This window comes from Scyliorhinus torazame, chromosome 2, assembly GCF_047496885.1.
Source record: "Scyliorhinus torazame isolate Kashiwa2021f chromosome 2, sScyTor2.1, whole genome shotgun sequence".
NCBI classification, from domain to species: Eukaryota; Metazoa; Chordata; class Chondrichthyes; order Carcharhiniformes; family Scyliorhinidae; genus Scyliorhinus; species Scyliorhinus torazame.
In genome coordinates this window covers 122987737-123010547 of record NC_092708.1, presented here as the reverse complement: position 1 = coordinate 123010547, position 22811 = coordinate 122987737, and the positions used below count along the sequence as shown (strand labels likewise).

Sequence of the window (22811 nt, the reverse complement as noted above, 5' to 3'; positions counted from 1 at the left end):
TACAAGACGCCCTCTCTAATCTCTTCCACGCCGCTCCCTCCTCCTCTCCCATCCACTTACTCACCATTGAAATATTAGCGGCCCAATAATACTCACTTAGGCTCGGTAGTGCCAGCCCCCCCCTATCCCTGCTACGCTGTAAGAATCCCTTCCTCACTCTCGGGGTCTTCCCGGTCCACACAAAACCCATGATGCTCTTTTCAATCCTTTTAAAAAAAGCCTTCGTGATCACCACCGGGAGGCACTGAAACACAAAGAGGAATCTCGGGAGGACCACCATCTTAACCGCCTGCACCCTCCCTGCCATTGACAGGGATACCATATCCCATCTCTTGAAATCCTCCTCCATCTGTTCCACCAACCGCGTTAAATTTAACCTATGCAATGTGCCCCAATTCTTAGCTATCTGGATCCCCAGGTAACGAAAGTCCCCTGTTACCTTCCTCAGCGGTAGGTCCTCTATTTCTCTACTCTGCTCCCCTGGATGCACCACAAACAACTCACTTTTCCCCATGTTCAATTTATACCCTGAAAACTCCCCAAACTCCCCAAGTATCCGCATTATTTCTGGCATCCCCTCCGCCGGGTCCGCCATGTATAGTAGCAAATCGTCCGCATACAAAGATACCCGGTGCTCTTCTCCTCCCCTAAGTACTCCCCTCCACTTCTTGGAACCCCTCAACGCTATCGCCAGGGGCTCAATCGCCAGTGCAAACAATAATGGGGACAGAGGGCATCCCTGCCTTGTCCCTCTATGGAGCCGAAAATATGCAGATCCCCGTCCATTCGTGACCACGCTCGCCACTGGGGCCCTATACAACAGCTGCACCCATCTAACATACCCCTCTCCAAAACCAAATCTCCTCAACACCTCCCACAAATAATCCCACTCCACTCTATCAAATGCTTTCTCGGCATCCATCGCCACTACTATCTCCGTTTCTCCCTCTGGTGGGGCCATCATCATTACCCCTAACAACCTCCGTATATTCGTGTTCAGCTGTCTCCCCTTCACAAACCCAGTTTGGTCCTCGTGGACCACCCCCGGGACACATTCCTCTATTCTCATTGCCATTACCTTGGCCAGGACCTTGGCATCTACATTTAGGAGGGAAATAGGTCTATAGGACCCGCATTGTAGCGGGTCCTTTTCCTTCTTTAAGAGAAGCGATATCGTTGCTTCAGACATAGTCGGGGGCAGTTGTCCCCTTTCCTTTGCCTCATTAAAGGTCCTCGTCAGTACCGGGGCGAGCAAGTCCACATATTTTCTATAGAATTCGACTGGGAATCCATCCGGTCCCGGGGCCTTTCCCGCCTGCATGCTCCTAATTCCTTTCACCACTTCTTCTACCTCGATCTGTGCTCCCAGTCCCACCCTTTCCTGCTCTTCCACCTTGGGAAATTCCAGCCGATCCAAGAAGCCCATCATTCTCTCCCTCCCATCTGGGGGTTGAGCTTCATATAATTTTTTATAAAATGTCTTGAACACTCCATTCACTCTCTCCGCTCCCCGCTCCATCTCTCCTTCCTCATCCCTCACTCCCCCTATTTCCCTCGCTGCTCCCCTTTTCCTCAATTGGTGTGCCAGCAACCTGCTCGCCTTCTCCCCATATTCGTACTGTACACCCTGTGCCTTCCTCCATTGTGCCTCTGCAGTGCCTGTAGTCAGCAAGTCAAATTCTACATGTAGCCTTTGCCTTTCCCTGTACAGTCCATCCTCCGGTGCTTCCGCATATTGTCTGTCCACCCTCAAAAGTTCTTGCAGCAACCGCTCCCGTTCCTTACTCTCCTGCTTCCCTTTATGTGCCCTTATTGATATCAGCTCCCCTCTAACCACCGCCTTCAACGCCTCCCAGACCACTCCCACCTGGACCTCCCCATTATCATTGAGTTCCAAGTACTTTTCAATGCACCCCCTCACCCTTAGACACACCCCCTCATCTGCCATTAGTCCCATGTCCATTCTCCAGGGTGGGCGCCCTCCTGTTTCCTCCCCTATCTCCAAGTCCACCCAGTGTGGAGCGTGATCCGAAATGGCTATAGCCGTATACTCCGTTCCCCTCACCTTCGGGATCAATGCCCTACCCAGCACAAAAAAGTCTATTCGCGAGTAGACTTTATGGACATAGGGGAAAAACGAGAACTCCTTACTCCTAGGTCTGCTAAATCTCCACGGGTCTACACCTCCCATCTGCTCCATAAAATCTTTAAGCACCTTGGCTGCTGCCGGCCTCCTTCCAGTCCTGGACTTCGACCTATCCAGCCCTGGTTCCAACACCGTATTAAAATCTCCCCCCATTATCAGCTTTCCCATCTCTAGGTCCGGAATGCGTCCTAGCATCCGCCTCATAAAATTGGCATCATCCCAGTTCGGGGCATATACGTTTACCAAAACCACCGTCTCCCCCTGTAGTTTGCCACTCACCATCACGTATCTGCCCCCGTTATCCGCCACTATAGTCTTTGCCTCGAATATTACCCGCTTCCCCACTAATATAGCCACCCCCCTGTTTTTCGCATCTAGCCCCGAATGGAACACCTGCCCCACCCATCCTTTGCGTAGCCTAACCTGGTCTATCAGTTTCAGGTGCGTTTCCTGTAACATAACCACATCTGCCTTAAGTTTCTTAAGGTGTGCGAGTACCCGTGCCCTCTTTATCAGCCCGTTCAGCCCTCTCACGTTCCACGTGATCAGCCGAGTTGGGGGGCTTCCTACCACCCCCCCTTGTCGATTAGCCATCACCATTTTCCAGCTCCTCACCCAGTTCCCACGCAGCTGTATCTCCCCCAGGCAGTGCCCCCCCGCCCATCCTCTCCCATACCAGCTCCCCCCTCTCCCCAGCAGCAGCAACCCAGTAATTCCCCCCTCCCACCCCCCCCTGCTAGATCCCCCGCTAGCGTAATTACTCCCCCCATGTTGCTCCCAGAAGTCAGCAAACTCTGGCTGACCTCGGCTTCCCCCCGTGACCTCGGCTCGCACCGTGCGACGCCCCCTCCTTCCTGCTTCTCTATTCCCGCCATGATTATCATAGCGCGGGAACCAAGCCCGCGCTTCTCCCTTGGCCCCGCCCCCAATGGCCAACGCCCCATCTCCTCCACCTCCCCTCCTCCCCCATCACCACCTGTGGGAGAGAGAAAAGTTACCACATCGCAGGATTAGTACATAAAACCCCTCTTTGCCCCCCACATTCGCCCCACCACTTTGTTCGAACGTTCTTTTTAATAACCCGCTCATTCCAGTTTTTCTTCCACAATAAAAGTCCACGCTTCATCCGCCGTCTCAAAGTAGTGGTGCCTCCCTCGATATGTGACCCACAGTCTTGCCGGTTGCAGCATTCCAAATTTTATCTTCTTTTTATGAAGCACCGCCTTGGCCCGATTAAAGCTCGCCCTCCTTCTCGCCACCTCCGCACTCCAGCCTTGATAAACGCGGATCACCGCGTTCTCCCATTTACTGCTCCGAGTTTTCTTCGCCCATCTAAGGACCATTTCTCTATCCTTAAAACGGAGGAATCTCACCACTATGGCTCTGGGAATTTCTCCTGCTCTCGGTCCTCGCGCCATCACTCGGTATGCTCCCTCCACCTCCAACGGACCCGCCGGGGCCTCCGCTCCCATTAATGAGTGCAGCATCGTGCTCACATATGCCCCGACGTCCGCTCCCTCCACACCTTCAGGAAGACCAAGAATCCTCAGGTTGTTCCTCCTTGCGTTGTTTTCCAGTGCCTCCAACCTTTCCACACATCGTTTCTGATGTGCCTCCTGCGTCTCCGTCTTCACCACCAGGCCCTGTATATCGTCCTCATTCTCGGCTGCCTTTGCCTTCACGACCCGAAGCTCCCGCTCCTGGGTCTTTTGTTCCTCCTTTAGCCCTTCGATCGCCTGTAGTATCGGGGCCAACAGCTCTTTCTTCATTTCCTTTTTTATCTCTTCCACACAGCATTTCAAGAACTCTTGTTGTTCAGGGCCCCATGTTAAACTGCCACCTTCCGACGCCATCTTGGTTTTTGTTTGCCTTCCTTGCCGCTGTTCTAAAGGATCCACTGCAATCCGGCCACTTTCTCCTCCTTTTTTCATCCGTATCCAGGGGGGATTCCCTTCTGGTTTACCGCACAGTGTTTTTAGCTGTCAAAATTGCCGTTGGGGCTCCTATCAAGAGCCCAAAAGTCCGTTTCACCGGGAGCTGCCGAAACGTGCGACTCAGCTGGTCATCGCCGCACCCGGAAGTCCATCAGTCCCACATCTAATCGCCAGAGTGTTCTCTGCTCCCTTTCCTCTCCTAATTCCAGGTCCACCCAATGTGGGGCATGATCCGAAACCGCTATGGCTGAGTACTCAGCTTCTTCCACCCTAGAGATCAACGACCTTCCCAAAACAAAAAAATCTATCCGGGAGTACACTTTATGGACATGGGAGAAGAAGGAAAACTCCCTAGCCCTAGGTCTAAGAAATCGCCATGGATCCACTCCCCCCATTTGGTCCATAAACCCCTTAAGTACCTTGGCCGCTGCCGGCCTTCTTCCGGTCCTTGAGCTGGATCTATCTAGCCCCGGGTCCAGCACCGTATTAAAGTCCCCTCCTAAAATCAAGTTTCCTACCTCCAGGTCCGGTATACGCCCCAGCATCCGTCTCATAAATCCCGCATCGTCCCAATTTGGGGCATACACATTAACCAACACGACCTCCATTCCCTCCAGCCTGCCACTCACCATTACATATCTACCTCCGCTATCTGCTACGATGTTCTTTGCTTCAAATGCTACCCGTTTCCCCACCAAAATGGCCACCCCTCTATTCTTTGCGTCCAGTCCTGAGTGGAACACCTGTCCCACACATCCTTTCCTTAGCCTAACTTGGTCCGCCACCTTTAGGTGCGTCTCTTGGAGCATAACCACGTCTGCCCTTAGTCCTTTCAAATGCGCGAGCACTCGGGCCCTTTTTATCGGTCCGTTCAGGCCTCTCACGTTCCACGTGATCAGCCTCACTAGGGGGCTACCTGCCCCCCTCCCGTGTCGACTAGCCATTACCTTCTCTAGGCCAGTCCCATATCCCGCCTCCGCGCTCCCGCTCGCTCCCCCAGCGTCGCACACCATCCCCGCCCACCCACTCTTTAGCCATTTCCTTTTGGATTTCCGCAGCAGCAACCCAGTTGTCCCCCCCCCTCCCCCTCCCTCCCCCCCTCCCCGCTAGATCTCTTTCTAGCATGATTGCTCCCCCAATATTACTTCCGTAAGTCAGCTGACTTCAACTGACCCCGGCTACTCCTGCTCACTCCTCAACCCCCCCCATCCACCTTGCGCCTGTCTTCCCGCCTTATTCTTTCTGGTGCGGGAACATCCCTTTACCTGACCCGCCTCTTATGGCGCAGCTCCCTTTCCCCTCCCCCTCTCATTCCCCATTCTCCGACTATGTCCCGTCTTTCCCCCCTCACCGGCGCCCACATTTCCCCAATGTCTCCCCCCTTCCCTGTTTACTTCTCAATTAACTTCCACCTTAACATTAACAAAAACAATAACAATAACATTTCCTGCAGCATCAGTCCCTCAGTTCCGGTCCAATTTCTCTTCTTTGATGAAGGACCATGCTTCCTCCGCCGTCTCGAAATAATGGTGTCTCTCCTGATACGTGACCCATAGTCTTGCCGGCTGCAGCATCCCGAACTTCACCTTCCTTTTATGCAACACCTCTTTGGCTCGGTTGAAGCTCGCCCTCCTTCTCGCCACCTCCGCACTCCAATCCTGGTATACCCGTACCACTGCATTCTCCCATCTGCTACTCCGCACCTTTTTAGCCCATCTCAGGACCTCTTCTCTATCCTTAAGGCGGTAAAATCGCACGATTATCGCCCTGGGTGGTTCTCCCGCTTTTGGTCTTCTCGCCGGAATCCGATTTGCCCACTCCACCTCCAAGGGGCCTCAGCACCCATCAGTGAGCTCAGCATCGTACTTGCGTACGCTCCACAGTCCACTCCTTCCACGCCCTCAGGGAGACCCAGTATCCGAAGGTTCTTTCTTCGCGCTCCATTTTCTAGGGCTTCGATCCTTTCAGTACACTTTTTATGAAGTGCCTCGTGCGTCTGTGTCTTAACCGCCAGGCCCAGGATCTCGTCCTCAATATCTGTCACCTTCTGCTCCACCACGCGGAGCTCTGTCTCCTGGGTCTTTAATGTCTCCTTGAGCCCCTCAATTGCCTGTAGCAACGGGGTCAGCACCTCCCTCTTCAGCAGCTCCACGCACCGTCTCACAATTTCATCCTGCTCAGGCCCCCATGTCGCCTGCGCTTTCTCCGCCGCCATCTTGAACTTCTCTCTTTCTGACCCTTTGGTCGACGATTCCTCGCGCTGCAGCCGCCGCCGCCGGTTTTTTCCTCCTTCGTTTGGGGGGGACTCCCTTCTCACACACCCCACACGGGTTGCGTCGTCGAAAAATTCCCCGTTGGGGCTCTTAAAAGAACCCGAAGGTCCGTCGGAGCTGGAGCCGCCGAAGCGTGCGGCTAGCTAGGCATCACCGCAACCGGAGGTCCCTTCAGTGGCCTTGATGAGGTCTTTTCACAGTTGCTCCCTCTGCTGCTAGAATTCACCTTTGATACAGGCTCTCAGGTCAGCTTGCAGCTTTAAGCTTGCCCTTCCCCCGCCTGCATGCTGGAAGAGGCCCTGTTTATCCTGCAGTTGCAGCCAAATCTTTTACTGTTTCTGCCGTGTCTGGCAACCCAGAGACATACCCTTCCTGGGGGACACTGTCGGGGGAATATTGCAGCCTTCTTCCCACGCCGGGAAATGTCAAACAAATGCCGTGGGGGCCCTGTAAAAGAGCCCAAAAGTCCGTTCCAAGCAGGAGCTGCTGAATATGCGACCTAGCTCTGCATAGCCGCACCCGGAAGTCGCCTATTTTCCCTTTAAAGATGCAACGGTCTCTGCCTCAACCAGTGGCAAAACAGAAAATCCACTTGTATAAAAATTGTCTACAAAAGATAATGGGCTGGATTCACCGTTTTTGAGGACAAGTGCCAACACCGGCGTGGTGTTACGACACCAAAGTCGGTGCCGAACCCTCAACGATCCTAGGACCAGTGAGGGGCGAGCAGCTGCGCCGGCTAAAACTCCCGGCTCCCATGACGAAAACGGCTGAAGAACGGCTGGGTCCGTGGCCATGCATGTGCACGGCGACGACCTGCAGCGGTCGTGCTGTAAAACATGTCGCCGGTCGTGCGCAGCTCCGACTTGTGAAATACCCCCCCCCGCCACCCCCCACCAGTTCCCACAGCCCTCGTGGAAGCCCACCAGCTAGCAGCACAGCTTCTGGCCAACTTTGGCGGTGCTGGACACAGTCCACAGCCGCCACACCGGTTCCCGACCGCTGAGATTATATATCCCCCGCGCGGTCGAGAACTCGGCCCATCGAGGGGACGGAGAATAGAAAACCAGCATCAAACCGGCGCCGGCATGGATTGGCCATGCTAAATTATCCCTTAATTGGAAAAATAATTGGGCATTTTAAATTTTTTAAAAAACAGCTTTACCCCTCCTGAGAGGATCTCATTCCAGATGCTCCTTTATCCCCCAGGGGTTGCCTGCCAAGGTAATGTCCGACAACAGGGCATGAAAGGCAGCAGGCCACCTCAATCTCTGTATCCTGGGGATGCTCCTAGATGTACGGGAGGGGGGAGGGTGAAAAAGAGTAAGAAACTGCAGCCATCTAGTGGGCACGGGTGAACCTAGGCACTAGCAGAGATAAGTCACTATCGCACTTGTATTAAACATCACTTTGTTCACCCATGCAGATGCTCCACCCTGTAAATTTATGCCACCATATTCCATAAATCCTCCATGTACAATCGGCGCTTCATCGCTGTGGAGTGTGGGAATGGCAGTGCGATGCCTCTCCCATCTCCTACACTGATGACGCAGTAAAGATGTGCTGCTCCTGGCAAGATTATTATTATTATTAAGCCTTACTCCCTCCTCTGTCTCACGATAGTCGCTTCCCCCATGGTTGTGTCCCTCAGCTCAAACCTGAATGAAGCGCTTCAACCCTTGACAGTCTCAGCAGTCCATAATAATAATAATCTTTATTGTCACAAGTAGGCTTACATTAACACTGCAATGAAGTTACTGTGAAAAGCCCCTAGTCGCCAGATTCCGGCGCCTGTTCAGTAACACAGCAGGAAAATTCAGAATGTCCAAATTACCTAATGGCATGTCTTTTGGGACTTGTGGGAGGAAACCGGAGCACCCGCAGGAAACCCACGCAGACACGGGGAGAACGCGCAGACTCCACACAGACAGTGACCCAAGCCAGGAATCGTACCTGGGACCCTGGCACTGTGAAACCATAGTGCTAACCACTATGGTACCGTGCTGCCCACAAAAAAAGGACAATGTTAGGAGTGGGAAAACCTCCCCCATAAACATGAGGTGTTATCACGGGGACCCAGACAATGCGCCCCATCATCACCTTGATTGTGGTAAATGATGAGAGACTTCACCATAACATCTTGCATTGGGGGCCACATCTTTGTCACCTTTCTCTTATGTAGACATGAGTGAGTCTTGGAGTTCAATGCTTGGTTAAAAAGTGGCTGAAAGGTTGCAGCCCCCCCAAAAAACTCAGTGTTTTGTTAGTTGTTAGTGTCAGTAGAAATTCAGTTATGACTTGTGATATAAAAATCTTTTCTTTGTCAGCTTTTGGCAATATTTGGTGCATTCCAAGAGAGGCCAGTCATTTCCACCATTTTTGCTGTGAATTATACCAAGCTATTCTTAATGTTTGAGGCAGAACTTGACAGCTGCAAACAAATGTTTGATAATCAAACAAAGGTAAAGTAATATTTTCATTTTTACTCATGACAAATTTCAGAAATCTAACTTAACTTAACGGTTGTAGTAAATTTCTGTGGGAGGAAAGAGCTGTCCATTCTGTGGTGGGAGGATACAGTTTAAAAATATATCATTTAAACAAATATATTTATTTTGGTGTCCTCACCCAGTCTGCAGTCTTTGACATGGTTGTCCAAATGATATTCCTCTAACTGATCTCCACTGTTGTTCTGTTGGGTGAACATATGAATTAGGAGCAGAATTAGGCAATTCAGCCCTTCGTGCCTGCTCCGCCATTCAATCATATCATGGCTGATCTCTTCCTGGTCTCAAATCCATCTCCCCACCTGTTGCCCATATCCCTATAACCTGTTTTTAAATCAAAATATATCTATCCCTTTCTTGAAATCATTTAATGACTCAGATTTCTCCGCACTATGGGGCAGCGAGTTCCAAAAATTAATTAACCATCTTCTGCGAGAAATAGTTCCTCCTCCCCTCAGTTCTAAATCTACCACCTCTCAACCTATATCTGTGACCTCTTGTTCTAGATTTCCCCACAAGAGGGAACAATTTGGTCTATGTTTACTTTATCAATCCCATTTAGTATTTTATACACCTCGATCAGATCTCCTCTCATTGAATCAACAGCATGCCCAGGTGTTCCAGTTGTTGTTGATACAGAACTCTTAGTCCATTTTGTGGATACCCCTGTGCAGTTGCAACGTTGCTGAGCTTAATTCTTTGCTAAAGATTAAGAATGATGTGGAGATGCCGGCGTTGGACTGGGGTGAGCTTGGTAAGAAGTTTTACAACACCAGGTTAAAGTCCAACAGGTTTGTTTCGATGTCACTAGCTTTCGGAGCGTTGCTCCTTCCTCAGGTGAATGAAGAGGTCTGTTCCAGAAACATATATATAGACAGATTCAAAGATGCCAGACAATGCTTGGAATGCGAGCATTAGCAGGTGATTAAATCTTCACAGATCCAGAGATGGGGTAACCCCAGGTTAAAGAGGTGTGAATTGTGTCAAGCCAGGACAGTTGGTAGGATTTCGCAGGCCAGATGGTGGGGGATGAATGTAATGCGACATCTGTGAAGTTTTAATCACCTGCTAATGCTCGCATTCCAAGCATTGTCTGGCATCTTTGAATCTGTCTATATATATGTTTCTGGAACATACCTCTTCATTCACCTGAGGAAGGAGCAGCGCTCCGAAAGCTAGTGACATCGAAACAAACCTGTTGGACTTTAACCTGGTGTTGTAAAACTTCTTACCAAAGATTAAGAAGTTATGCTAACATTCTCATGTTATCAGCTTGCCTGTCATTTCCTAGTCACCATGGTGAAGCAAGGAGTGTGCAGCTGTGGAAATGTCTGCTGCGTAGAGCAACAGGCTATTGTTAGGTGAAGCTTTAAAGATGAATAAGTATTCTCGAGTTTCACTTAATTAGCTTTGGAGATCAAGGTGTAATTGGAGAGAACTTTAAGAAATTAAACAGGTAGGATAGAATGTGTAATAGGATAGGTTATACCTGGTCTTTAGATGGAGTGAGCGTGATGGCATTATCTCCACAACAACCTGTAACTTTGCAATTGTTACTATCCAATATACAGTCTCCCGTGACCCTATTATTTTCCAACAGTTCAACATTAGCAGGACTGAAGCCATCCCAATCAATGCCCATCAGAAGCTTTATACCTTCTGTCAATTAATCATGCATTTCTCAAGATTTTTAGTCAGGATGAAATTGACAATGCACCATATTGGTGCCTTATCTGGCTTTACATTCCACATCCAATTGATTTCCAAGATCCCTCTCTTTCCACCTTTAATATCATCCACTCCTCACCCACCATCACTCAAACTCCTTTGTCCCTTTGTTATCTCACATCCCACTGCGCCATTAAGGGAGTTGAAACAGATTTTATCCAATATTTACTAGGATACAAAGAGCTTGCGGGGAATCTGAAAAGGTCGAACAACCCAACAAGGCTGTGGGTGCAGAGGTCAATTATCACCTTTTCTTTGGCTTCTTCGCAGGCAGCTGGATGGGAATACCATCATCAAGAAGCCACAGACAGGAGGAAGTAAGTCGGTAATTGGAGGGGGGTAGGAGATAGGTCAATCGGGGCTGGAGAGGATGGGGAGTATTGACTACTATGTCACAGGGAATAGAGAAGTCATGATCAGCTGATGGGAGAAAGTACTGACTAGAGAAGAAAATGGGAGCTCCTGTTCCCCTTGGACCACAAAGAATGTTATAAAAGCCTTATGGAGTGTAGGTTCTCTCTTTCACTGCGGCAGGACAACTTTTACATTTGCAACAAGTCTAAAATTTAAATAGGACTCTGAATTGCACTGTGGGAACCTGATTTAAGTATGTTAATTATTTGTCCTGCCACCAGAGTGAAATACTTGGGGCGTGATTCTCCAATTGCCGACACCGAAATCGCATTCGGCGATTGGCCAGAGAATCCGCTTTTACGCTGGATGCTCTGCCCCCTCAAAAACAGCGTAATTGGTGAGTACGTAGCACACCATTGGGACGGCCTCGGGACGTCACCTGAGGCCTGCCCCCGATGTGCGTCGGTTGCGTGTCCTCTCAAGTTTTCATGGACCTCGCGTGGCGTCTGCGGACTGTGTCCAGTGCCGTCATAATCAGGGGGGGGAAACATTGGCCCCCACCGGAATAGCCCACCCGCTGACCGGTAGGCCCTGATCGCAGGCCAGGCCACCGTGGAGACCCCCCCCAGAGTCGGATCCCCCCCACCGCCCTCTCACCACCAGGCTGCCCCCTGCAGCTGGATCGCTGAGGTCCCGCCGGGTAGGATCACACCAGAACGATGCCGGCGGGACTCGGCCGGCACTCGCCCCATCGCACGGGGAGAAGTCGTTGGGGGCACATTGAGCCGCCCCCGACCGGTGCCGCGGCGACCCCGCCGGCGCATTGGCGCCGATTCTCTGGTTGCTGGAGAATTGGCGGGCCGGCGTCGGAGCAGCGTCGCGTTATTCGCACACCCCCCTCGGTGATTGTCCGATCCGGTGCGGGATCAGAGAAACCCGCCCCACAACTATACAACTGACAACAGGCATGTATGCATTGGTTGTGGTCGCAATCCTTGTTTTTTATTTCTTTTTTCTCACCCCTAATCCTGCCCACTGTGGGTGGCAGTAGGAGTCTTGTATTCAGGCTGTGTTTCAACTTAAGTATTGCATGTAAAACATTTTCACTGTAACTTCCGGTGGCGGCCATGGAGTGTTAGGTCGCACATTTGAAAGCTCCCGCCTGTAATGGACTTTTGGACCTTTTTCCTTCGTTTTTTTCGGATTTTATGGGATAAAGCAGTGAAGAGTGAGACACTCAGGAGAAATCCCCCTCCGGTGTATGGAGAATTGGACCAGAAGTGGCCGTGTGAGACAACAAAGTCCTATAAGGGAGACGCAAGCAGAGCTGGTAACACAGGACAGCATGGCGGAGGGCAAGCGCCGTGGGGAGACGGCACAGTGGTCGACGGAGCAACTGGTGAAGTTTTTCAAGGATTGCTTCGCCAAGCTGAAGAAGAACACGCTGGACCCGATTAAGACTTCGATTGATCAAGTGGTTCAGATTCAGGAAACCCACGGGAGAGCGATCCAGGAGGAAGAACCAACGTTGTCCGAGCACGAGGAATATATAACCGTGCTGGAAAGCAAGGTTGGGATTATGAACGAACGCCAGAAACGAATGCAGGAGAAGCTGGAGGACCTGGAGAATAGGTCCAGGAGGCAGAATCTCAGAATTGTTGGCCTCCCTGAAGGCAGTGAGGGATCGGATGCGAGGGCCTATGTTGGAGAAGTTGATGGGGGCTGGGGCGTTCCCTCGGCCCCTAGAATTGGACAGAGCGCACCGAGCCATCGCGAGGAAGCCCAGAGCGAGCGAACCATCGAGGGCCATGGTGGCACGTTTTCACCGTTTCTTGGACAAGGAACACGTTTTGCGGTGGGCAAAGAAAGAACGGAGCAGCAAGTGGGAGAACTGTGAGTTGCGCATTTATCAGGACCTGGGAGTGGATTTGGGCCAGAGGCGAGCTGGGTTCAATCGGGCAAAGACGACCCTCTTTAAGAAGGGGGTGAAGTTCGGTATGCTGTACCCAGCCCGCCTGTGGGTCACACATAAGGTACGGGACTTCTACTTTGAAATGCCAGATGAAGTATGGGCCTTTATTAAAGAAATGAAGCTGGAGGCAAATTAAAAGACACTTAAGCCTTGGAGAAGTACTGTGGCAGTGATTTGTGGTGCTGGATTGTAAAAATTTAAGTAGCTCTATGTGGAATGATGGGCTGTGTGGATGGTTAAAGGTTGATCTGTCTTGCAGGGACCTTGTTAGAGGGGGGGGATGGGCTTTGAATTTAGTTCTGCTTTTTTGGTGACTATTTTTCTAAAGTGATTGTTTCTTCACTTTTTTTTCTGTTGTTTGTTTACTGGGGAATGTGATGCTTTTAAAATGTTTATTCATGTGGGGGGGAGAGAGACAAGTACAATAGGGAGATAGACTGCTTGGTGCCAGGGGCGGGAGCTATCGAGTCATCATGGGTCGGCTGACTCTCGGAAGCGCAGTGGGGGGTGGACAGGTGTTAAGCTGGAGCTTGACTTGGGGAATTGGGTTTTTAGTGTTGTTGCTGGGGGCGGGAGGGAGGTGGGGGGAGAGCTGCTTTGCTGACAGGGGAGGAACTGTTACGAAGGGACAAGTGGGAGGTCGGGAACGGCGACAGCCCGAGTGGGGACTTGAGGAAGGGGAGGGCGAGAGCTCGAGGCTGGCCTAAAAAGGGTGATGGCTAGTCGTCGGGGGGGGGGGGGGGGGGGGGGGGGGGGGGGGGAATACTGAGTACTCGGCAATTGCAGTGTCGGATCATGCCCCGCACTGGGTGGATCTACGGGTTAGTGTGGAGAGAGGGCAAAGCCCACTGTGGAGACTGGATGTGGGATGTCTAGCGGACGAGGCGGTCTGTGGGCGGGTTAACAAGTCCACCCAGAACTATCTGGAAACAAATGATACGGGGGAGGTCTCAGCAGCCCGTTGGGAGCCCCCTGTCCAGGCTGATCACATGGAACGTGAGAGGACTGAACGGGCCGGTCAAGAGGGCTTGCGTGTTCGCACATTTGAGGGACCTGAAGGCGGACATGGCAATGCTACAGACCAGACGAGATTGAGGAAGGGGTGGGTCAGCCAAGTGTTCCACTCAGGACTGGACTCAAAGACCAAGGGTGTAGCGATCTTGATCAGCAAACGAGTGTCATTCGAGGCAGGGAGAATCGTGTCAGACAAGGGGATTGGTACATAATGGTGAGTGGGAAGCTGGAGGGGTTGCGAGTGGTACTTGTGAACATATATGCTCCGAATTGGGATGACGTGGAATTTATGAGGCGGGTGTTAGGTAAGATCCCAGACTTAGAGTCACATAACATGATCATGGGAGGGGACTTCAACACAGTCATTGATCCGGTCAAAATTCAGGACAGGGAGGAGGCCGGCTGCGGCAAAGGAATTGTATTTTATGGAACAGATAGGGGGAGTATTCCCATGGAGATTTGCATGGCCGAGGACGAAGGAGTTTTCCTTTTTTCACATGTCCACAAGGTATACTGTCGCATCGACTTTTTTGTTCTGAGCAGGGCGCTAATACCGAAGGTGGTGGATACTGAGTACTCGGCAATTGCAGAGCCAGATCATGCCCCGCACTGGATGGATCTACGGGTTAGTGTGGAGAGAGGGCAACGCCCGCTGTGGAGACTGGATGTGGGATGTCTAGCGGACGAGGCGGTCTGTGGGCGGGTTAACAAGTCCACCCAGAACTATCTGGAAACAAATGATACGGGGGAGGTCTCAGCAGTGACGGTCTTGGAAGCTTTGGAGGCAGTAGACAGAGGGGAATTAATCTCGTTATTGGCCCACAGAGAAAAGATGGAATGGGCTGAGAGGGATAGATTAGTGGTGGAGATACTCCAGGTGGACAGGAGATACTCGGAGGCCCTGGACGTGGGGCTACTGAGGGAGCGGCGGAGGTTACAGGTGGAGTTTGGGCTGTTGACCATAGGGAAAGCAGTGGAACAGTTGAGGACGGCAAGGGGGGCGATCTATGAGTACGGGGAAAAGGTAAGCAGAATGTTGGCGCACCAGCTCAGGAAAAGAGAGGCGACCAGGGAGATAGGTAAAGTAAAGAGCGGAGACGGACCCAGCGGGGGTGAACGAGGTGTTTAAGGACTTTTATAGTAAATTATATGAGTCGGAACCCCCGGCTGGGGTGGAGGGGATGAGGCATTTTCTGGATCAGTTGAGGTTCCCGAGGGTGGAGGAGGACCTGGTGGAGGGGCTGGGAGCCCCAATTGAGATTGACGAAATAATCAAGGGGCTGGAGGACATGCAGTCAGGCAAGTCCCCAGGGCCTGACGGCTACCCGGTGGAATTCTGTAAGACGTTTTCAGAGATATTGAGCCCCCTGCTGGTGAGGATATTTAACGAAGCAAGAAAGAAGGGAGTCCTCCCCCAACAATGTCGCAGGCCTCGATTTCATTGATCTTGAAACGGGAGAAGGATCCGGAGCAATGAGGGTCATCCAGGCCGATTTCTCTACTGAATGTGGATGCCAAACTGCTGGCTAAGATACTGGCCAGGAGGATAAGGACTGTGTCCCGGGGGTGATAGGGGAACACCAGACGGGATTTGTTAAGGGCGGGCAACTCAAGGTCAATGTTCGAAGGCTTCTAAATGCTATTATGATGCCCTCAGAAGGAGAGGAGGCGGAGGTGGTGGTAGCGATGGCTGCGGAGAAGGCTTTTGATTGGGTGGAGTGGAATAACCTGTGGGAGGCGCTGGGAATGTTTGGGTTTGGTGAGGGCTTCATTGACTGGGTGCGGTTGCTCTATCAGGCACCACTAGCGCGTGTGCGTACGAACCGGCTGAGGTCGGGGTATTTTGAACTACACCGAGGGACGAGGCAAGGGTGCGCCCTCTCCCCGTTACTGTTTGCTCTGGCATTGGCCATGGCATTAAGAGCCACTAGGAACTGGAAAGGGCTGGTTCGGGGTGGGGGGGGGGGGGGGGGGTGGGGGTGGAGCACCGGGTCTCGTTCTACGCAGATGACCTGCTCTTGTACATTTCGGACCCGTTGGAGGGGATGGGGAAGTAATGCGAATCTTGGGGGAATTTGGCAATTTTTCGGGGTATAAATTGAACATGGGGAAAAGCGAGATGTTTGCGATCCAGGCAAGACTGCAGGAGAAGAGGCTGGGAGAGCTGCTGCTTTGAATGGTAGGGAAGAGCTTTCGATATCTGGGAATCCAGCTGGCCCGGAAATGGGAGGTACTGCACAAGTTAAACCTCTCCCGGTTGCTGGAACAAATGGAAGGGGACATAAAAGATGGGACATGCTTCCGCTATCACTGGCGGGGAGGGTACAGACCGTGAAAATGACGGCCTTCCCCAGATTTCTGTTCGCCTTTCAGTGCCTCCCCATCTTCATCCCTAAGGCCTTTTTCAAGCGGGTGAATAAGATTATTTTGGGCTTTGTGTGGGCGAGTAAAACCCCACGAGTGAAGAAAGTGTTGCTGGATCGCAGTCGGGGGAGGGTGGGTTGGTGCTGCCGAACTTCTGCAATTACTACTGGGCGGCTAATATAGCCATGATCAGGAAGTGGGTAGTGGGGGAGGGGTCGGCATGGGAGCGGATGGAGGCCCGCGTCATGTAAAGGCACCAGACTGGGAGCATTGGAAACGTCACCTCTGCCGTTCTCGCCAACCCGATACTCCACAAGTCCGGTGGTAGTGACGGCTCTGAGGATCTGGGGGCAGTGGAGGAGATATAAGAGAGTGGAGGGAGCATTGATTTGGACCCCGATTTATAACAACCACAGGTTTGTACTGGGTGGTAGGCTAGCTGGCGGGTTCTGGAGTTGGCAGAGGGCAGGAATTAGAAGGATGGGGGATCTATTTATAGATGGGAGCTTTCCCAGCTTGAAAGCTTTGGAGAATAAATTTAAATTGCCAGCAGGGAATGGTTTTAAGTATTTGCAGGTGCGCGGCTACCTGAGAAATCAAGTGCCGGCCTTTCCGCTGCTGCCACCACGGGGGATACAGGATAGAATAGTTTCCAGTACCTGGGTGGGAGAGGGGAACGTATTGGATATTTACCAGGAGCTTTCGGAGGCGGAGGAAACTCCGGTGGACGACCTTAAGGGCAAGTGGGAGGACAAGCTAGGAGAAGAGATAGAGGCGGGTCAATGGACAGATGCTTTTATCAGGGTTAATACCTCCTAATCGCACACCAGGTGTAGCCTGATACAATTTAAGGTAGTCCACTGGGCACACATGACAGTGGCTAGGATGAGCAAGTTTTTCAGGTTAGAGGATAGGTGTGCGAGGTGCGCGGGAAGCCCAGCAAATCATGTCCACATGTTTTGGGCATGCCCGAAGCTTAGAGGGTTTTGGCAGGGTTTTGCTAAGGCAATGTCCTCGGTGCTATAAACACAGGTGGTGCTGAGTCCGGAGGTAGCGATCTTTGGAGTGTCGGGGGCAAAAGAGGCCTTTGCCTCCCTGGTAGCCCTGAGACGGATCTTATTAATGTGGAGGGACTCCAAGCCCCCGAGTGTGGAGACCTGGGTTAGTGACATGGCTGGGTTTCTCAGTCTTGAGAAAATAAAGTTTGCCTAAAGAGGGTCAATGTTGGGGTTCTCCCGGAGGTGGCAGCCGTTCGTCGACTTTCTCGGGGAAAATTAAAAATGTCAGCAGATGCAGTATTCCAAGGTGGGGGGGGGGCAGATTGTTGTTGTATGGTTGAGGTGTGTGAAGATTGGGCTGGGGTGGGGAAATGTTTATTTTACCATGTTGATGTCATTGTTTTTGTTACTGTTAGAAACATTTTCAAATCCTTAATAAAATATTATTTAAAAAAAAACATTTTCATCGTAAGATTAAAATAAATTTACATCAGATAATTAATTAATGAAGCATTGTTGCTTATTTTTGTCCCTTTTATTACGATTGCTGATGTTACTACTGGGCAGTCAGGTCCCGGAATGGCTTGATAGATCCAAACTTTTATTTTTTATTTTAGAGATGTAGATGAACGCAGTCACAAGACTGCCGATTAACTTGTAACGAAAGAATAAAACCATTTATTAAGCAAGAAAAGATTAACTTGAATTCACCTCGTTACTCCAGCTGTGCCTTTTCAGATATATACAGATTTGTAAGGATAACACCAAGTTGCACAATATATCTAGTACTTTAATATTCTCATTAAGCACACAGTCTATATAAACAAAATGTGGTCAAACACACCGCACTCTGAAACCAAATGATAGAAGCCACCTTCTGTGGATTTCTCATAAAATACCCCCAGATGCTTGTTACACTGTGAGCCAATTGGTCTCACTGGAACTCTGACTTTCACACGAGGGTTCCCAAACTCCGCTCTCGAAGAACACGCTTTGGAATCTTCTCCAAAGCAATGCTTTCTCTTGGATCCTTCACCAAGGATTTCAACCATTCCTTTCAGTATTCCTCTGCCCTGGAACAAACATCCTGTGCATTCAAGCTTCTACACAGTCTCTCGTACCAAGCCACACCAATGGAACACCACTGTTTCACAGGCTGTATTGAGGTGTGACTAATCTTAGGATCTCCACAGATGTCTGGCTTCTTGCTAACTAACTTTAAATCTGTTTTGTGCGGCTGTGTTGTTAATTCAAATACTTTTCTTTGCCTTTTACTTTAACTTCACCAAACGAGACCTTGTCCAGAGTCCCATTCTTTGATTCTTTGACTCATATGTCTTCCTGGGCATTCTTTTATCCCCAGGCCCTGGTTTTTGGGACTTTCTCCTTTAGATTCTGGGACTTGCTTTCTGTCCCTCTATATTGTCCTGCCTGTACTGAATGTTTCTGGGTTACCTGGTTCACAATGACTCTGCTTTTGCAATGTGGGCCTCTGGTTGCTAAGCAGAAACTTAGTTTGTTTAAACCCAAAATTGCTTTTATGTAACAGTGAGAAGTCTGACAACACCAGGTTAAAGTCCAACAGGTTTGTTTCGATTCACTTGCTTTCGGAGTCCAGCTCCTTCCTCCGGTCCTTCAGAATTCTTACTGTGCCCACCCCAGTCCAACGCCACATCATGCTTTTATGTTGTAAAACCTTCATTCGAATGCAGGGAAAGTTTAAAGCACAATTAAATCTATAGATAATAATCACTTATTGTCACAAGCAAGCTTCAATGAAGTTACTGTGAAGAGCCCCTAGTTGCCACATTCTGGCGCCTGTTCGGGGAGGCTGCGACGGGGATAGAACCTACGCTGCTGGCCTTGTACTGCATTACAAGCCAGCTGTTTAGCCCACTGTGCTAAACCAGCCCCTTTGCAGACACCTCTGTTGAATATGAAACTAAACTGAAGTTTTAACCCTTTCTTAGCACACAAATACAGGCTGCTATAATACCAGTTCATGTTATACCTGGATGGTAAGATCCTGGAATGGAACCCTGGCTCAAGGATAGTAACATTTTACTTTCTTGAGAAAACGTGGAGGAATAGAGTCACAGGACCACCAGTTAGCTTCAACAGCAAGAAAACAAACATTTATTAAACATGCAAAGATTTTTTATGCTGATACAAAGCTTATTTACTCCCACTTCACAAATATACACAGATTTTAAGATTAACACTGGTTACAAAGTATATCTTAGGCTATAAATGGTTTCATTAACACGCAATCCCTTTAAGCACAGGCTGAACAAATGGCCAATGCCACTCAACTGAGCTCTGTGGAGTTCTCACATGCACCCCCCCAGATGATTTGTCAACTCCACCCCCAAAAGGATACGTTTAAATCTTTTTCTAACACTTCTTTCCATCAATGATTTGCACTAAAATCCCACTCTAGGTTTTCTACCTATACTGTCAAACAAAGCTTATGCTCCACATTTTAACATATTCAGTCCCAGGTTTTCCACCTCCTTTTGGGTTTCCTTTGTCTTAAACCTTTTTACACTCTGAGATCTAGCCACTGATTTCCAGTTATTTTAACTCTCGTTCCACAAGCTGTAGTAAAATCTCTCAAACTGATAATCACTTCAGATATCTTTCTGGTGTCTCAGCCTTCTTCTTTACTGAACAGTGCTCTGTTCCAGAACCTTTAACATCCGACTTCTTGAAAACGTCTCTTAATTCTCTTGTTTCCTTAACTAGCTGTTCTTTAAGTTTCCCGGCATCTGTTTCTTAACCTTTACTCCATAATATGGCTTTTCTTCTCGCAAAGCTGAGAGAGATGTTTCCTCTTTAGCATTCTAAAGTCAACTACTTGTAGCAAAGCCAACAGAGCCGCCTTCTCTTTCACTACCTATCTTCAACTGCTTTATATCCATCTAAAATTAAACAAAAAAAAAACCCCTTGCACAAAAGGACCCCCAGTTGCTAAGCAACCACTTTTACTTCTCCAAACTTTTATTTACTTTTCACTCAGCAGCCTCTCTAAACATAATGGAAGTACAGTTTGAACTTAGCCAACCCCCACACATACAAACACCTTTGTCCAGCATGAATCTAACTGTAGGTTTACCCTTTTTTACACAGAAACACTAAATTATCCCATTTCTAATATTTAACAATACAAATATAAATTCCTTTAAACCATTTTGTTTTCCTGACAAGACACACAAATTAAGCTGAAACTTGTACCTTGGGCGGGATTCTCCGACCCCGCGCCGGGTCGGAGATTTGCCGGGGGGGGGTGGGGAGGCTCGAATCACGCGATGCCAGTCCGCCGATTCTCTGGCGACCGGAGAATCGGCGCCAATGGCGCCGGCGCAGTCGGCTTGGCGCGGTCGGGGGCCGCTCATGCGGCACCCCGGCGATTCTCCCCGCGTGATGGGCTGAGCGCCCGCCGAGTTCAGCCGAGTCCCGCCAGCGTCGTTCCCGTGTGGTCCTTCCCGGCGGGACCTCGGCGTTCATGCTGCGGGGGGATGGCCTAGTTGGGGGGGGGAGGATCCGACTCCGAGAGGGCCTCCACGGTGGCCTGGTCCGCGATCGGCGGGCAGGCTTATCCCGGTGGGGGCCTATGTTCCTTGCGCCGGCCCCTGTAGGTCTCCGCCATGTTGTGTCGGGGTCTGCGCGGAGAAGGCAACCCACGCGCATGTGCAAACTCGTGCCGGCCGTGGCACGCATGCGCGGGCCCGTGCTGACTGTATTGGCAGCTGGAGCAGCATGAGGCTCTCCACTGCCGTGCTGGCCCCCTGTGTGGCGCAGGATCACTGATCCTAGGGGCCAGATGACGCCGTCGTAAAACGCTCCCGCGTTACGACGGCGTCAACACTTAGCCCCAGGATCGGAGAATCCCACCCCTTATTTCGAACAAAAACATGGCCGGAATTCTCTGGCTGTTGGGATTCCCTGTTTCTGCCGGCAGCACACTCTTTCCCCGTGGGTTTCCCAGCGTCGATGGGGTGAGTTCAATGGGAAATCCCACTGTCAAGTGGCGGGAGGAGAGAATCCCGTGCCAGAAAACGGCGTGCGTGTTGTAGAGAATCCAGCCCCATACAAATATAAATTATTTAACCTATCACTATTTCCTAATATCTTTATTCCACTTTAAAATGAGCAAGAAAGTAGATAACCTATGCTAATAAATAATTTGAAAGCTCCATAAATAGTTATAATAATGGGTATTGATTGATTTTGTTAACCACTTTTGGGAGCTTTTTTATCATCAATGATAGAGCAGTAAAGCACAGAATGAGGCTATTCGACCTATCAATTCAGCATTGATCTTTTGGAGAGCAACCCAGTTAGTCCCACTCCTCCCATTCTTCCCTCATGTTTCTACAATTTATTTTCATTCAAGTATCAAGTATCTCTGAATTGTGTTAATATAAAAAAAATTATTACATAGATCCAATCTTTTCCTTTAGCTATTTTTCTTAAAACTTTGATCTGTGCCTTGCAAAGAGGGGGAGAATATTATTTTAATAAATTAGCTGCTGTCTTTTTTAAAAATATGTTTATTGAAGCTTTACATAAAATTACAACCAGAGAATGGAAGAGCGCAAGAAATTACGAACAAATATACAACAAAAACACACAAATAAATTAAACACTATAACTAAGCCCCCTAACAGCTGGGTGTCCAGGTCCTTTTATAAAAACAAAGAAAAAAAATGTTTGCGATCTCGGATAAAACCTCTCCACTGACCCACTACTGATGAATTTGATTTTCTCTTAAGTGTAGGAATGGCATTAAGTCGCCCAACCAGGCAGAGGCACTGGGCGGAATGGGAGATCTCCAACCGAGCAATCAGTGAGGCAAAGGTGACAACGGCCACCTCTAACCCAGAGTGAAATGCCGGTGAATCCAAAATGCCAAATATGGCTACCGGTGGACATGGGTTCAAATAACCCAGATTATCTCTGACATTGTACTGAAAAAGGAAGCCCAGAAGCTGGCGAGTTTGGGACAGGACCAAATATAAAAATGTGTGGTTAGCTGGGGCAAGCGAACTGCAATCACATCTATCCTCAACGTTTGAAAAAAAAAACACTCATCCTTGCCTTGGTCAAGTGCGCCTGTGTAGCATCTTGAACTGAATCAAGCTCAACTGGACTCATGAGGACATGGAGTTGACCCTGTAACGGGCCTCCCTGCAAGCCTCACTAGTAAGTAAAGAATCCAGCTCACTTTCCCATCTCGCCCTCACCCCACTTAGTGTGGTGGGATTAGACGAGAGAAGATTTGATTTGATTTATTATTGTCACATGTATTAGTATACAGTGAAAAGTATTGTTTCCTGCATGCTCTGCAGACAACGCATACCGTACATAGGGAAGGAAGGAGAGACCACAGAATGTATGTTACAGTCATAGCTAGGGTGTAGAGAAAAGATCAACTTAATACGGGGTAGGTCCATTCAAATGTCTGATGGTGCATGGAAAAAGCTGTTCTTGAGTCGGTTGGTACGTGACCTCAAACTTT

General features: G+C 49.8%; 1 protein-coding gene across 1 annotated transcript in view; it reads left to right on the top strand.

Moving 5' to 3' along the window:
- dnah9l (dynein, axonemal, heavy polypeptide 9 like) overlaps positions 1 to 22811 on the top strand; it is a 1249478-nt gene that overhangs the window by 53298 nt on the left and 1173369 nt on the right. Inside the window, exon 7 of the mRNA XM_072476205.1 lies at positions 8681 to 8815. Coding sequence (XP_072332306.1) covers positions 8681 to 8815 — 135 coding nt within the window. The remainder of the gene's footprint in view (positions 1 to 8680; positions 8816 to 22811) is intronic.